The sequence below is a fragment of the Stegodyphus dumicola genome, chromosome X1 (assembly GCF_044657685.1).
Source record: "Stegodyphus dumicola isolate Sdum_Otavi_A_Nest chromosome X1, ASM4465768v1".
In the NCBI taxonomy this organism is placed as follows: Eukaryota; Metazoa; Arthropoda; class Arachnida; order Araneae; family Eresidae; genus Stegodyphus; species Stegodyphus dumicola.
In genome coordinates, this window is record NC_140780.1 from 222,393,732 (window position 1) to 222,409,164 (window position 15,433).

The following is a 15,433-nucleotide window of genomic DNA, read 5'->3' on the forward strand; positions in this document are numbered from 1 at the left end:
TATACAGTATGCCCATAAAGGTCCATGCAGCCTTTATTTTCACAGTAGTTGTAGATTTGTATTTCAAATAATAAAAATGTTTTAAATCATGCAAATATTCATACTACGGTACCTTTAGATTTAAAAAAAAATCTACTTTGAAAAAATTGCAAAAGTCTAATCTTTTTCAACATTCCCCTAGAGTCCTTACAGTTATATTCAGAAATTTATACTCATTCTAATAAATGAAATACAAAAAGTTGGACTTCTGTGTGACAAATATTGGCCTAGATATTCAATTCCAAAGTCTGGAATTTTTCTCTGGTCTCACAAAACCCTCCTTATCACATTTTCTGAGGGACTGACTAAAAAATAAATTAAGATAGTATGAAATTGATAGTTTTTCCCTTCACTGTCATATGGCAACATTTTGTGATTTGTTAATATTATTTAATTTAAAATTTGTTCACATTTCATTTGATGAAAGCATTTTTATACAATTGTAAGTTTTCATATATTAATTATATATTAGTAATAATTCACATGTAGTTTCATTACTTTACAATTACAATCTAAGAATAATAGAAAATTTCACTATTTTTCCTTTCAAGTTTATGCAAGTAAGGTTACAAATTGGCTATATGCCAAAATTTGAAATCTGTTGATGTTTTCTAGACCATAGATTCTACAAGATTCCATGAATAGGATTTTCTTGAAAAAATTTTATTCATCAAAACTTTTCATGAGTCTGCATATCAAAGCTTGTCAGCTTTGATATGCTTTGCTTGCATCAACTGACCTCAGAAACCTTTTCCTAAAATGATACTTCATTTATAGTGCAATAGAATCACATTAAAACAAGCATATTACTTGACATTTTTTATGGAAATTTTAATTATATTTTTTCGTTTAACAAATAGCATTCAGAATTTTCATTTACTAATTATGCAAGATTTAGAGGCTAATTTATGAACGATCCCACACATAACTTGAATTTTTATTGTGAATTATGTTTACCAAAATGATTATTCACTGCTTGCAATATTAACATAAAAATAAATTACTTTTAACAGAACTGATAAATTACAAAATTTTTAAATTATTACACACCATAAATGGTTAATGTCTTAAATTTTAATCATACGATACCAACTAGGAGATAATGAATTTTCGTCTACCAATTTAAGTTTTAATTTACCTATGCCATAGCTAAATTTTTGGATATCTCATAGACTTCAATGCATGTAGGGTGTCCAAAATTCAAGTTCCCCTACGAAGAGCTGCCTAAAGCCATCATCATTCATCAAGAAAAGTATGAAACTGTGTATAATATTCAGATGGAAAAGACATCAAACAAAAAATTTATTTAGTTACAAATATCATCACTTCAATGCAAACTACTGTGAAACACCCATTGTTCATATTCTTTATTACTATTAAATGGAGAAAAAGTATACTCAATGCAGAGGAAACAAAATGAAAAATCAAATATTTGAACTACCTTGGATTCATAATAATGCACATATATATCATAAATCATATATTACATATCAATATGTGCATTAAGGACATATAGGACTGAAAGAGCTCCCCACAGCTAACCCCTGGGCTAATTATGCATAGACATAAACACTGGCATAAAATACAACTAGATGGCGGCAACCGGAATGATAGATAAAGCTTCATGGAAAAAAAAATAACCTGTAATGACAGTAATGCATAAATAATCAAGCATGTAAACAGCAATCTATTTAGAAAATAATAATAATAATAATTATGCAAATTTGGCATTATGCACATTAAATGTTCATGATGTTATACACATAAACACTGGCACAAAATGCAACAAGATGGTGGCAACCGGAAGACAGATTAAGCTTCATGGGGGAAAAATAACCTGTAATGATAGTAATGCATAATAATGCAATAATGATCAAGCATGTAAACAGCAATCTATTAAAAAAACTGTGCAAATTTGGCATTATGCACATTAAATGTTCATATGTTATACATACAGGCTACCACATTTGGTGCTTGGTGCCCCGGTATATATTTGGTGACTGATTTCCTATTCAGTCATTAATACAAAAAAATTAATTATTTTCACTCACCTCTTCAAGACCTTCTCCAGAAGCATACTTTGTAATTCTCTCACTAAATTTTGTTGAAATATTTGTTATTGGTACAAAACCTACCAAACAGCCAGGTAGAGACATCAAAAAACAATCTGTTCTGGTTTCTATTACACATCCTAGCAGCAGCATCTCAGTCATAACAGTCTGTAACAAAAGGGCAATAAATACATGACCTATTATTTTATTCAAATAAATGCCAGAATTACTGAAAAAAGATTAATAACTGTAACTTGTACCCATGAAATTCTTTAAAGACTTAAAAATTTTAAATATTAAATAAACTGCTGCAATCACAATGCATTGCAATGAAGAATGAAAGATAATAAAACTATATTTACAAATATCCTACAATAGTTCTTAGTTAGTTATAAAATTTCAAATAGTTTTGATACTCAGAAAGGTAGGTATCAGTTTTACACCTAACTATACTGGGCAACAATAACAGCACAGCTATATGGCTAGCACAGAATGAAAAAAAACTTTGATGACAGCTTAGGTTACTGCTCTCCATAATGTTTCAGTTCTTTATAAGTTCTCTTGTAGCTACCAATAATTACTGCAAGCCAACTTCTGTGCAAAGGTGAACTGAGAGCCACCTTGTGTGTGTTCAGGCTGTACCCTGCATAAAGACACCTGATCAGAAAGGGTGCCTATTCAAGGTGGTACATGATAATCAATTTTTATTTTAGGTTGTTTAATTAAAAACGGAAACTTCTGCAATACCACAGGATTAACACCTGATTAAAGACCCAGTAATTAAACCTTAAAGGATCTTAAAAAAGGAGAAATTAATTCAAATCTTTATGGGGCACCATTCATACAAAAAAATTAGTTTAAATAAGCTGTTTTTCTGATGTTACCATGTTTAAGGCACCAGAGGTTTCACAGCACAATATCTTAACCCTCTGAGCGTTATGACCGGGTTTAGGCAGTCAAGATGGCCTACCTCGAAAGCATTACTGACGCTTCTAGGCGGTCACTGGAAAAGTGTTCAAAAGCGTTACTGACGGTTCTAGGTGGTCAGTGGTGACGACCTCAAAAGCGTTATGACCGCCTTAAAGCGGCCGTGCAGATGTCTCCCGCCCCCCCCCTTATTTCTGGAACCCTGGAGATCTCTAAATGACAACTCTCAGTAGGAGTTTAAGAGGGTTGCTCTTCTTCGTTTTAGACCTCTATGTTTTAATGCCAAGAAAGTGTTTAGACATACGACAAACTGTCGTGAACATTCTTCACTAAATAAATAAGCAGCATGTAACAATTTCCCAATACTATGTTTAAGCAGATAACATTTTCATAAAATATCCTTTAGATTTCAAACTAAATGCTCAGAAATATGCAAAATGCTTGCCAATTCAATTAAAAAATAGCATTTCAAAATATTTGCATTATTTAAATAAATTTACTTATGATTATGTAGATGCATAAAACCGGCAAGTTAAAAACTTTCAATTAATTCGCACGAACCGAATAATACTGCATTCAGATAACCTGAATTATATGCAACTGCATATAAAGAACAACATTATTTAAGCAATAAGTCATATAAAAATTAGAAAATCAATAGTCTATTTTAATAAGTTATAATAAGCGTATTCTTGATAGGGGTTTATAAAACACAAACTAATTTAATAATAAATATAATAATAGCGACTTAATTATTCTTTTTGGAACAATACTCGTCGCTTATACTGGTTTAGAGAAGTTTTGTTCTAATGCATTTTAAATCGTCCAATGCTTTTAATGTACATTGATATGAATGTGATTTTTATGAGAAAAAATTTTAATAAGTTTGATTTTTTGTGTGCTCATGCTTCACGTAATATATATTACATAAATTATTAAAATACTATACAGCGTAACATCTGAGTTTCCGAAATGTAACCTGCAACTTTTCTAGGAGTTACAAATTTGAATTTAAAAAAAAATAGCAGTAATTAAATAATAAAAACTAAATACTAATAAGAAGAAAAGCAGGAAAGTTTTTTTTTATGTTTGTTTAGTTTATTTTATTGTTTTGGATATATATTGTTGGCGAATGGTGAAGTTGTTGTTGGCAAAAGACACATAATAAAGATAATAAAGAAGAATGATCTGTATTATTTATTATTTAAAATGCATATAAATTTCTTCTAAAATAGTATCAGTCTTAGACTGAATGTTGTCTACACAACTGCAATGATATTTTAACTTGATTAAAATATCAAATACAGTTTCCTTTCCGATAACTTCGTCAGCGATCTGAAGAACCTTTTCGACTCATTAGACGATTTTAAATAAAACTTGGATTAGTCCAATTAAAAAATATTTAGAATTACCAAAATAATAAAAGCTAATCTCATTTTAATTTCTTTATCAAAGTACTACATTATTTAGTCAGCGAGAACTGATCATAAAATCTGAGCCTTATGCCCAATATTGATAGGTCTAAGCAGTAAAAAAAGCTTGTCCTTCTAGAGAAAATCGTCACATATTATGGAAAAAATTTTGCAAGACATCATTATTTTAGACAAAACACGACTTTTTAAATTTAATCTCAAGTATTTTACCATAACTTTGTTTTCACATATGCAGATGATCGCCGTGTTTTTAACTTCCATAGCTTAAATTAAAGAAATACACATAGCAACTTCAACCATGAACATTTGACTTAAGAGAAATTTTTTTTTTGATATGTTACATGAAGGAATGACTAGATATTGATTGATTTTACATTTATGTTAAATGACAAGGATTAAAAAAGAATAGCTGTAGATGTGCAAAAAACCTGTACATGTAACCTTCTGTATTTCTAAAGGAAAGCTTAAAATGATTCACAATAACGGATGGCTTTAATCGTTCTGTAAAGTCATCGTAGGTACATTCAGTTTGTGGTTTTGAAGAACTGCAGCAGTTCAGATTTGTCGCCTAAGAGTAATTACACCCCTGGAGGACTGCTTTACTTACGGAACATAAAAAAAGGTTTTTAAACATACGCATACAAAAGACGTACCTTTTCTCACAACATAAATGGCAGATGTGATAATTTGAACACATGCTTTCAATCAGTTGCTTCCTCCTAACAAATGTTCCTAGCAAAGCCTTGTACTGTTTTAAATATGCTGTGTTCGAGCATTGTGAATGCTTCCATTCATTATTTTTAATTTGAAACAATATTAAGTTGTAATTACTGTTTAAAATGGCTTAAAATAAATTGATACATTATACGAAAGTTTGTAAAAATGAAAACTGGAGTCACTTCCTTTCACATAACTTCTGACTAGCTCTTCCAAAATATTTTAAAGCTTACTTTACAACATACTAGAATAGTCTACATTTTGGAAAATTCATTTGCTGTTTTTAGTTAGTAGTTTTAATTGGGGTTGTTATGTAAGAAGGCATTTAATCGTTGTTGCTGTGTTACAGTGCTTATTTTATTCTATAAGTACTTGTAAGGCAGCAATAACGCTAATATTGCTTTATTTGTTAATATTATAATGCATAGAGGAACTTAAAAAGGAACAAAAATAATTTTTCCTTTATAATATGTCCTTAAAGGGTTTCCAATAAAAGCATAGATAACTAAGTAGTAACATTAATAACATTATATCAATTAATTTACTAACCGAATATGATAAAAATTTCAAATTCAAAATTCGTCTTTTTACTGAGTACTTTTCTCAGAAAGAAACATATCTTCAAAAGATCTATGCTGTTAATACATTTTTGGATAACTGCCTGAGAGGAATTTATTGATAATAATAATATACAGAATCCATTAGGTGCTTAAAGCCATGAAATAGGTAAACTTAAAAACGCACTCGGCAGGCTCACAGTCATAGCCGGTTCGGTTTTTTAAATACAGGAAAGCTATGAAGACTATCTAACCTAAGAGGAGGGATGCCTTCGTGGACGATATTCTGAAGAAAGCTAGCGTATTACAGATGAGGAAAACCATGAAAAACAACCATGCAGTTAGCCCGTTCGCCTGAGATCGAACTCAAACCAGGCCGACTACCAGTATTCAGATTCAGAGGTCTTAACTGTTCGGCATATTGATGAGGCCTTGAACACAATCATGAATCTTCAAACTTATTTACTGGACGTGCTGTTAATTCCATATATTCTCCTCTCTTAAAGACTGAAATTCGAATCATAGATCTTTCAGTTTACTAATTGGACCTGCTACTACTTGCACCACCAGGGGACGCAAGGCAAAAAAGGGTAAGTCTTTATAAATGTACCAGCACAACAGCATTATATGATTTGTTGGACATCTTAACTTCTAAAATTATATGGATTGTATTTCCAAATGGATATTATGTTCGATTATTTTTTAACTTGTTGATTCGAAACCGATCGTCACCTTTTCAATCCAAAAAAATTTCGTATTATATCTAGATGCTATATAAAGAATATAATGAGTTTCAGAAACTGTATTTACTATGATTTAAGGCTTTAAAATTTTAATATTTATAACAAAGATTTCAGGAGGCGTCTTGGCATTGAAATAATGGAATACTAATCCTGAATTCTTAAAAAGTCCTCCAACGAAGGCATCCCTACTTTTAGGCAGATAGCCCTAGAATGCTTTACGTTAGTCACATAAGCCAAAACATACAGTAGCTGTAAAAAAATATTGTATTTTTCTTACATAATTTTGACTGCAAACGTTATATTTGTTACTACGGAAAGATTTTATTTTTGTGCTAAATTCTGAATGCTTCAATTTTTATAATACACAGAAACAGAGATAAGAAATATATAAAAAAATATTCATAATTTACTAGGATATATAAACAATATAATCATTGTTAAATAGATTTTTAATAAGAATATTTTGGAAAAAATAAATGATTAATGTATACTTTACGTCGTACTTCCTAAAAAGCTTGTTTGTTTTAATTGAAAACGATGAAACATTCTTGAATCATCTGACTAAGAAGTGGAATGCTTTCGTAGAAGATTCTGAAAGGAAACTTGGCTCATAATTGTATTTCACACAGAGAAATCCTAAAAAGTTCCTATGTAGCCAGGCTGTTTGCCATGATTTGAATCCGTATCGAAGGACCTGATTTTGTGGTCTTATCGAGTCGGCCATCAGAAAACCCAATATCGTAAAAAACTACAAGAATCGAGTCATTAAAGAATTTGCTATTGCGTTGCATCGGCTAAATAATTTGCATGTCACATAGATTTAAAAATTTAACATAGCACGCAAAGTTACATTTTCCTCAATAGATATGGACTAGCCAATGGTCGGGTGGTAATATCGTTGAACACTGGTAGCTCGACCCGGACTCAAGTTCTGCCAAACAGGTTGACTGCATGGACGCTTCGATGATTTTCCTTCTGTGGTTCAATACCAGCCAATTTCCCTTGCGAAGTTCTCCACGAAGTAATAGTTTCATTAGTAAGATAACACTTTCTTACTTTGCCATAATCAAATAAACTAAACTAAACCTAAAATTGTCATATGTTTTGCCGCCTTTTTAAAGGAAGTTTCACATTCAACATCCCTTACAGTAATGAGATAATTTTACTTGTTCACATATGCCATATTGACATATTTTACCCATTCAAATATTCAAGAGGATAATTATAACTCTATTTTGGCTGATCATAGAATAGACAGAAAAGGATAATAGAATATATGGAAATAGACGATAGAAATGGATCTTTACGTAGATCTTGTGCAGTTGTTATATTGTGTTTTAACTGAATGCTTATAAATACATTTAGATAAAGTAACTTAGAGAATATCAAATTTATGTATAGAAATATTGCTTTAGATGAACTATAGAATGAATATTACAAAAAGTATTTTTCAGAAAGACAATTTAAGACCGAAATTATTGTGTGATATTCATTTTAAAACAATACTTTCCTCCTTAAAGTTATAAGGTATTTTCTCCCTCCTTTCTGCATGCCTTCGTGATGTAATGTAGTGCATTCGGCGTATATTCGAGAGGTCCAAGGTTCGAGTCCCGGCTAGGGCTTTGTTCATTTTTTATGTGTCTCCTCCACAAACAACCTAATGTTCTACAGTGTCGTCCGAACTAAAAAAAAGGGGGGAAGGATGATGATTCTTCACCACCAGGATTTGGCAGTTGGGTCTCCTAATCTCCAGTCGGTCTTTAAAAAGCGGAGTATATAAGGTATTTTTTAACTTCCCATTGCATCTTTCGTGGTGTAATGGTAGTAGCACTCTCGTCACGTATTCAAGAGGTCCAGGTTCGAATCCCAACGAGGGCATTGCTCATTTTTCACGTCCTTATCATCAAAAAAACCTAATCACTCTACGAATTGTCTTTCTGAAAACAATATCTGGTTTCATATATAATATTTTACAAAAGGTATTTAAAGAAAATTTAATCAGTTATTCTTTAAATTTCGCTTTAAAAAAAGTGTATATAATGTGTTTCTCTTCAAGATATGCTATTTAGTTTACTTCTTACCTTTCCTGTAAAATATTTACAAACAAATAAAGCTCATATATTTGAGATCATTTGATATTCAAAACATATATTTATTTATTTTGAAACATCTTAAAAAATCTGATGCTGACATCTCATGACTTCCTTGTACACCAAATAAATTAAACACATTTTTTGCTAAACTTCATTTAAACCTATTTTGTTTGAAAATGAAATAGGCTCTTCCATTTCAAAATGCCCATTTGGAACTGACGATTACAATAAAAAGGGAGGTGCACAACTAGATGTTATAGCAATTGCATACAGAAACTTTCAACATTTTACGCTTTACCGTTTTTGAGTTATGCGATATACATGAATACATACGTACGGACACACGTTGTGCTAAAACTACTCATAAGTTCCAAATATAAAATTTCAGCATTTTATGGTGAAGTTATGCGACATACGTACGTGTAAGCGTCATGATGGACCTAATCAAAATTGAAATTTCCTTTGAAATATGAAAATCGAAATTTTTCGCGATTACAATACTTTACTTATTTCTCACATGTCAAAACGATGTCATAAATTTATGATGCAATCTAAAGAATTATTGAAATCTAATACTTTAATCTGGAATAAACTTAAAATATTTGAAAACTAAATATAAACATAATATTAAAATAATTTGTGAATAATTTGTATTCAAAAAATTAGAACATGAGGGCAAAAATTTTCACAAATTCCCTTTGTATATTAAAAAGTATTTTCTAAGAAAATAACTGTAAAGAATGCAAGATAAATTTTTCACCATCATCGAAGCAATTCCTTAAAGAAAGTGGAAATTTAAAGCATTTTTCGTAGCTTCTATTACTGATGCATATTTACTAACTTTCTTATTTGGCACATATCTTGATTAAAGTACGAGCAATATACAGCATATGTGTTAGTATGCAAACTTTATCGTAGCCAAACAGGAGATAAAATGACATTTTAGCAACCAATCCTGTGACGAAGATACCATAGGGAGAAAAACTAATTTCACTCGCTAAATTCAACGGAGGAGAGAATTAGCTTAATTATATCCACATGGCATTTTGTCGAAGGCATAGAACAGCTTGAACTGAAGTCCGTTAGAGATAGATGTAGATCTTGAGACGGAATTTGCGATGGTGAAGACACATTCGCTCCAGTGGCTTCTGGTGTCCAGATAAATGCCGCTTCAGACGGTCGATACTAACAACTTCTTTTTCGTTGACCAAAATTTTAAGTGTTTTTTTCATTTTGAGTTAGCACTTGATGGGGCCCTGAATACTGTGGTGCGAGAGAAGACTTTAAAGCATCACATCTGAGAAAAACATGAGATGAGTTTCTAAGTTCTTTAAGCACAAACACAGTTTGTTTGCAATGAGCGCTGACAGGAACTGGTTGCAATTTTGACATACAATTTCTAAGCTGATGCATGAATGTAACAGGATTTACGTTGCAGGTAGATGGATTGACTGAATGTACGAAATCCCCACACAAACGTAGATTAGTACCATATACCAGTTCGGCAGAAGAGGCATTCAGATCCTCTTTTAACGCTGATCGAAGACCTAGTAGTAACACATCAGTCCACTGTAATGCAGTGGGGCATTGAATTTATTGTTTTAAGCAGTGATGAAATCTCTCGACAATTCCATTAGAACTTGGATGGTAGGGGCTGGTTCTCACTTTGTAAGTGCCCAAATAGTTAGTGACGTGAAGAGTTGAGACTCGAACTGACACCCCTGGTCAGTAGAAATCTGCTCCGGAACTCCAAAGCAAGAAATCCAAACGGTGTAAAACGCCTTTGCCACTGTATCAGCTCAAATATCTACCAAAGGAATGGCTTCAGGCCAGCGAGTAAATCGATCAATGCAAGTAAGAATATAGGAATATCCATTAGAAGGCAGCAATGGCCCGACCAAGTCGAGATGCACTTGATTGAAGCGAGATGAGGGCAAATTAAAATTTTTAAGTTGGCTGGTGGTGTGTCTGACAATTTTAGATCTTTGGCACTCCAAGCACGAACGTGTCCAGTTGGCTATGTCCTTTTGCATGCTAGGCCATACAAAACGTTGCTGTATCAGTTTCCTCGAAGCCTTGATGCCAGGATATGACAGACGATGGAACTGACTAAAAATGGCATGGCAAAACGGGAGGGAACATAAGGTCAAAATTTTGAATCCTGAGCATCACAATAAAGTGATTTTCCAAGTGACAGCTGCATAGGCTGCAAGTTTAGATTGGTGGAAGATTTGCTTTTCAAGAGGGTTTGTAGTTCTAAGTCCTGGTGTTGTTCATCCACAAGGGCAGCAAAGTTTATTGGTGAAGGAATGGCTAGTTCTTCAATACAAGACAAGGTGTCTGCCACAATATTCTGTGAACCATCAATATAACGATATCTGTTGAAAATTGCCCTATGAAGTCTAGGTGTCTCATTTGACGAGGAGAACCTTTATCCGAATGTTGTTGAAAAGCATAGGTTAAGGGATTGTGATCTGTGAAGATTATGAAAACTCATCGCTCTAGCATATGTCAAAAATGTTTGACAGCTTCATAAATTCCTAATAATTCACGATCGTAAGTGCTGTATCTGGTTTGTGCTGGTGAGAGTTTTTTTATTGATGCGTCAACGTAGAGTGATAATGGTTTAGATGCTGAAGGATACTGCAAATTTGTTGCCGAAATTAAATCTTTTTTTTTTTTTTTTTTTTTTTTATTATCGCTGCATGAGGTAAGAAACGTCGATAAAAATTGAGCATAGCAAGAAATCTTCTCAAGTCCTTCACTGTAGATGGTTCGAGCATATCGCGGATAGCGGTGACTCTATCTGGAAGGAGTCAAATGCCATCAGCAGAAATTTCATGACCAAGAAAGGATACTCTTGGTTGGCCGAAAAATGCATTTGGAAGGATTAAGACTGACTCTGTACTTTTGAAAACGTTCAAAAATTGTTCTCAATAGTGATAGGTGTTCTTGCTCTGAAGAAAAGGCGATTAAGACGTCATCAAAATAAGGTACACAAAAGTTTGAGGCCAATTAACACCTAATTCATGAAGCGTTGGAACATTTGAGCAGCATTACATAGGCCGAAAGTCATGACCGGAAACTCAAATAGTCCAAATGGCGTAAAAAACGGCAGTTGTTAGAATATCAGCTGGGTTAACAGGCACTTGGCCTGCTCAAGATCAAGGGTTGTAAAAATAGCTTTTTCCTCTAAAACTTGCATACAGTCTTGAATGTGTGAGACTGGGTAACAATCAGGAATTGTAGCTGCATTTAACCGGCGATAATCGCCACACGGGCGCCAGTTACTATTCCGTTTCCGAACTAGATGGAGCGAACTGGCCCATGAACTTTTTGAAGGACGGCAAATTCCCTGTTCCATCATGTATTGAAATTCCTCTTTGGCGGCTTTAAGCTTGTCCGGAGGTAAGCGTCTTGGTTTAGAGGCAATTGGAGGTCTGGTAGTTTCAATATAATGTAGTACATCATGCTTGGGTTCAGAAATACCTATAACTGGGCACGTGATTGTAGGAAATTCTCTGAGAAGTTGATGCCATGGGGAGTTACCCAAAATCAGTTTAATGCTCAAATCTCGACTATTGTGAATTACTCCTGGATAAGTTAAGTTGGTTGTGGAATCTATCAAATGGCGATTCTTAAGATCGATAAGCAAAGAAAATTTTTATAAGAAGTCAGCGCCAATAATAGGACTTGAAACAGTTGCAATAATGAACGGCCATTGGAAGTTGCGACGCAGTCCTAAACCAACAGATATCAGGCATTCACCAAAAGTTTGAATAGGGGCTCCATTTGCTGCATAAAGTTGTAACTTTATGTAGCAAATATAAATAATTGGTAAGGTGCTTTTTTTCGTGAAAATGTGGTGGAACGACAGAAACATCAGCCCCGGTGTCTACAAGAAACATTAAGCCCGAATTTTTATCGATGACGAAAAGGCGTGCAAAATTCCAGCTGCTGTCATTCACGACTTCAAGCGACGGCCCTTCTCGTTTCGCTGGTCGTTATAATGACATGGTGGGCACCATTTGTTTTCCTTGTTTCCAAATTTGTGGTGGTAAAAACAAATACCCAGAGGATAGCTTTCATAACGTTATCTCAGTGGGCTACGACGTGTACACTTGCGCTGAAAAGGTTCAGCTTGGATGTCTACTAACTGAGCAACCTGTTTGGACAAATCATTAATTTGTAACACCACAATACCTAGATCGGGAGTCTGCACTGCGTGTATTTGCACTGGAATGGCCAGCTCATGAATTTGATCAGCGATTTCAAATAGATTTTTAAGTGGCTCGCTAATGGCTGCTAAAATGGCTTGCATGTTAGATGGGAGTCTACTCATCCATAATATTTTTAAAATGTTATCCTTAGGTTACAGGCGGCTAAGTCTGACATTTTAGAGAATTGAGAAGGCATCATATCACCCAAATGCAAATCATGAAACAGCTGCTTAATTTTAAACGTCTCAGATTCTTCATAAACAGAAATTAATTTTTTTGAAAAGATTTGTATTTGTCCGTCACCGGTGGATTCAAAATTATTTCACGAGCTGATTGCAGTACCTCCGATTCTAACGTAGCGATCGCTGTATAAAATTGAGTTTCGTTGCCAGTAATGTGACTAAATTTAAACTGCACATCCAATTGAATGAACCATAACGATGGGTCTTGGCGACAAAAAGGCAGTGGCTTAACTGCCACTCGCACCAATTGTGAAGCAGCATCGTTGTCAACCATTTTAGATCAATCAAATATGCACAATAATAATGTGTATAGAATATGCACAATAATAATATGTATAGAATATGTGCAATAATAATATGTATAGAAAAATAATCAATATGTATATAGTGACACAGTTTCTTGGTACTTGAAATCAAAGAAATTGGCGGCTCAAATGCAGCAGACGATACATATATCCGCTAAAATGACAAAAATATGTTGACTCACAGTAATACGCCACAACGCTTGAAATCGGAGGTGAAATGTATTACTTGCACCTCATCACACTGGCTAACTTACTGTTGCTCAGAATTTTGATATTTAAACTCCACATTCGTGCAACATTGAAGGTTGCTATTCATAATAAATACAAGTCACCAATTATGGTAATACAATTTTTATTATGGTAGTACAATAATTGAGACAGATTGTTAATAATCATAACAATAGAATAGAATACATATTTTTGTCTTTTTTACTATGGGTTACCAGACTGGCAGCATTGAGTTGTAGTAAGCAAGTCGCCACAATCACATATGTGATTTTCTTTCCTTCATATTCATATCATCCTTTCCTTCATACAAACAGTAAATATTTTATCATAAATTCTGCAAAGGATAGAAATACTCCTAAGTTTCGATAAAACACATAAATAATGCATCCCACTAAATGAAAGATGTATATTATGCAGACACGTGTAACATAAATACAAGCAGTTTCCATTAGAAAATGCTCTTCAAAATCGCCCCTCCTCTCAAACAAACTTCCATATACCTTGTCATATTCAATAACCTAAACAGCAAAATGCCTCAAAGGATTTTCTACATTAATTTTGATTTCTTCAAGAATTTCTTGGTTTAACTGTTTGAATGAAGAGTTACGACTTCACTTTGAGTACTCACTTTCTTTGCATTTCATTATTTTTACTTTTTTGTTAGAAGTAAAGGAAGTATTGCACTCATGATAAATGTCAGGTATAATATTTCCACAAAAATATCCATCTTGACCACTCCTGAAACCATTTGGTCCATTGATGTTTGTATATACAGTCAGGAAAAAGGACTTTTTTCTGAAAACTGATTTTAAAATGGATTCAGAAGGGATTTTTCTGTGAAGCTTGTACATACATACATACCTCAAATAACTCAAAAACGATTAGCCATAAAACTTCAAAATTTTATATATGGGACTGCTACAATATCTAGTTGTGCACCTCCTTTTTTTACTGAAATCAACCACACCAATAAATATATCTACCCTTAACTTTATCCAGCTTTTATTTTCACAATCATTGATCGTAGTCATATAATTCTAATTACAGAAGTGTTTTAAATGAAAAAAATATTCATATTTTGACTACATGAATTTTTATTTATTAAGCTAATTTTTTACAGATGATGAAATCTAAATTTTAATGCAATCTCCCGATTCCTATTCTTATATTACCATAATCAAAACTTCCTTTGCTGTAGGAAATGTTCAATACGCCAAAAGCAAACTTTAAATTAAATAACTGCAATTTTAAACATTAACCTTAAATAGCTCAGCTAAAGAGAATTTTTTTTCCTCATAAAATAAATGTATAATTAAATACATATAATAATAATATATGATAAATAATTCAAACATTATTTTTATTACATTGCATCAAGATAATGATAAAACAATATTCAAAGCTATTTCAAACACACAATAATAATATTTTAGCTACTGCACTTATTTTTACTTCAATGAACAGACCTCCACTTGACAATTAAAAATTGCACTTGCATTGCAATAGATTGCTACAGATTTTATTCTTTTTGCTATGAGATGTAAATTAAAAAATCTAAAAATACATAGGATTAGATGAGAGGAATACGAGTTATGAACAATACTTTTTATTATTAATTTAATCTCCTGAATAAACGTTGTATGTATATATAAACAACATAAACAAATGTAAGGAAGGACTATTAAGAATCCTGCTCCTAGGCTGCAATGATTTAGTTAAACATAATCCTAATTAAAGGGGAATACTCCTATTATAATCTGTATATTTCAAAGTGAAATTAAGAAAACCAATTAAGTAAAAGAATTACACTTTGAAGTCTAAATTAAATTCCAATTTACATATTCATAATTTTTAAGTAAAATTTAAATGCAATAGAAA

The 15,433-nt window shown here is 32.7% G+C and overlaps 1 protein-coding gene across 4 annotated transcripts in view; it reads right to left on the bottom strand.

The window, feature by feature from the left end:
* LOC118194921 (protein RRP5 homolog) overlaps positions 1-15,433 on the bottom strand; it is a 203,761-nt gene that overhangs the window by 155,018 nt on the left and 33,310 nt on the right. For all 4 annotated transcript variants that reach the window (XM_035366136.2, XM_035366135.2, XM_085808577.1 and 1 more), the window contains one exon: positions 2,091-2,258. In XM_035366136.2, the coding sequence (XP_035222027.1) occupies positions 2,091-2,258 (168 nt within the window). The remainder of the gene's footprint in view (positions 1-2,090; positions 2,259-15,433) is intronic.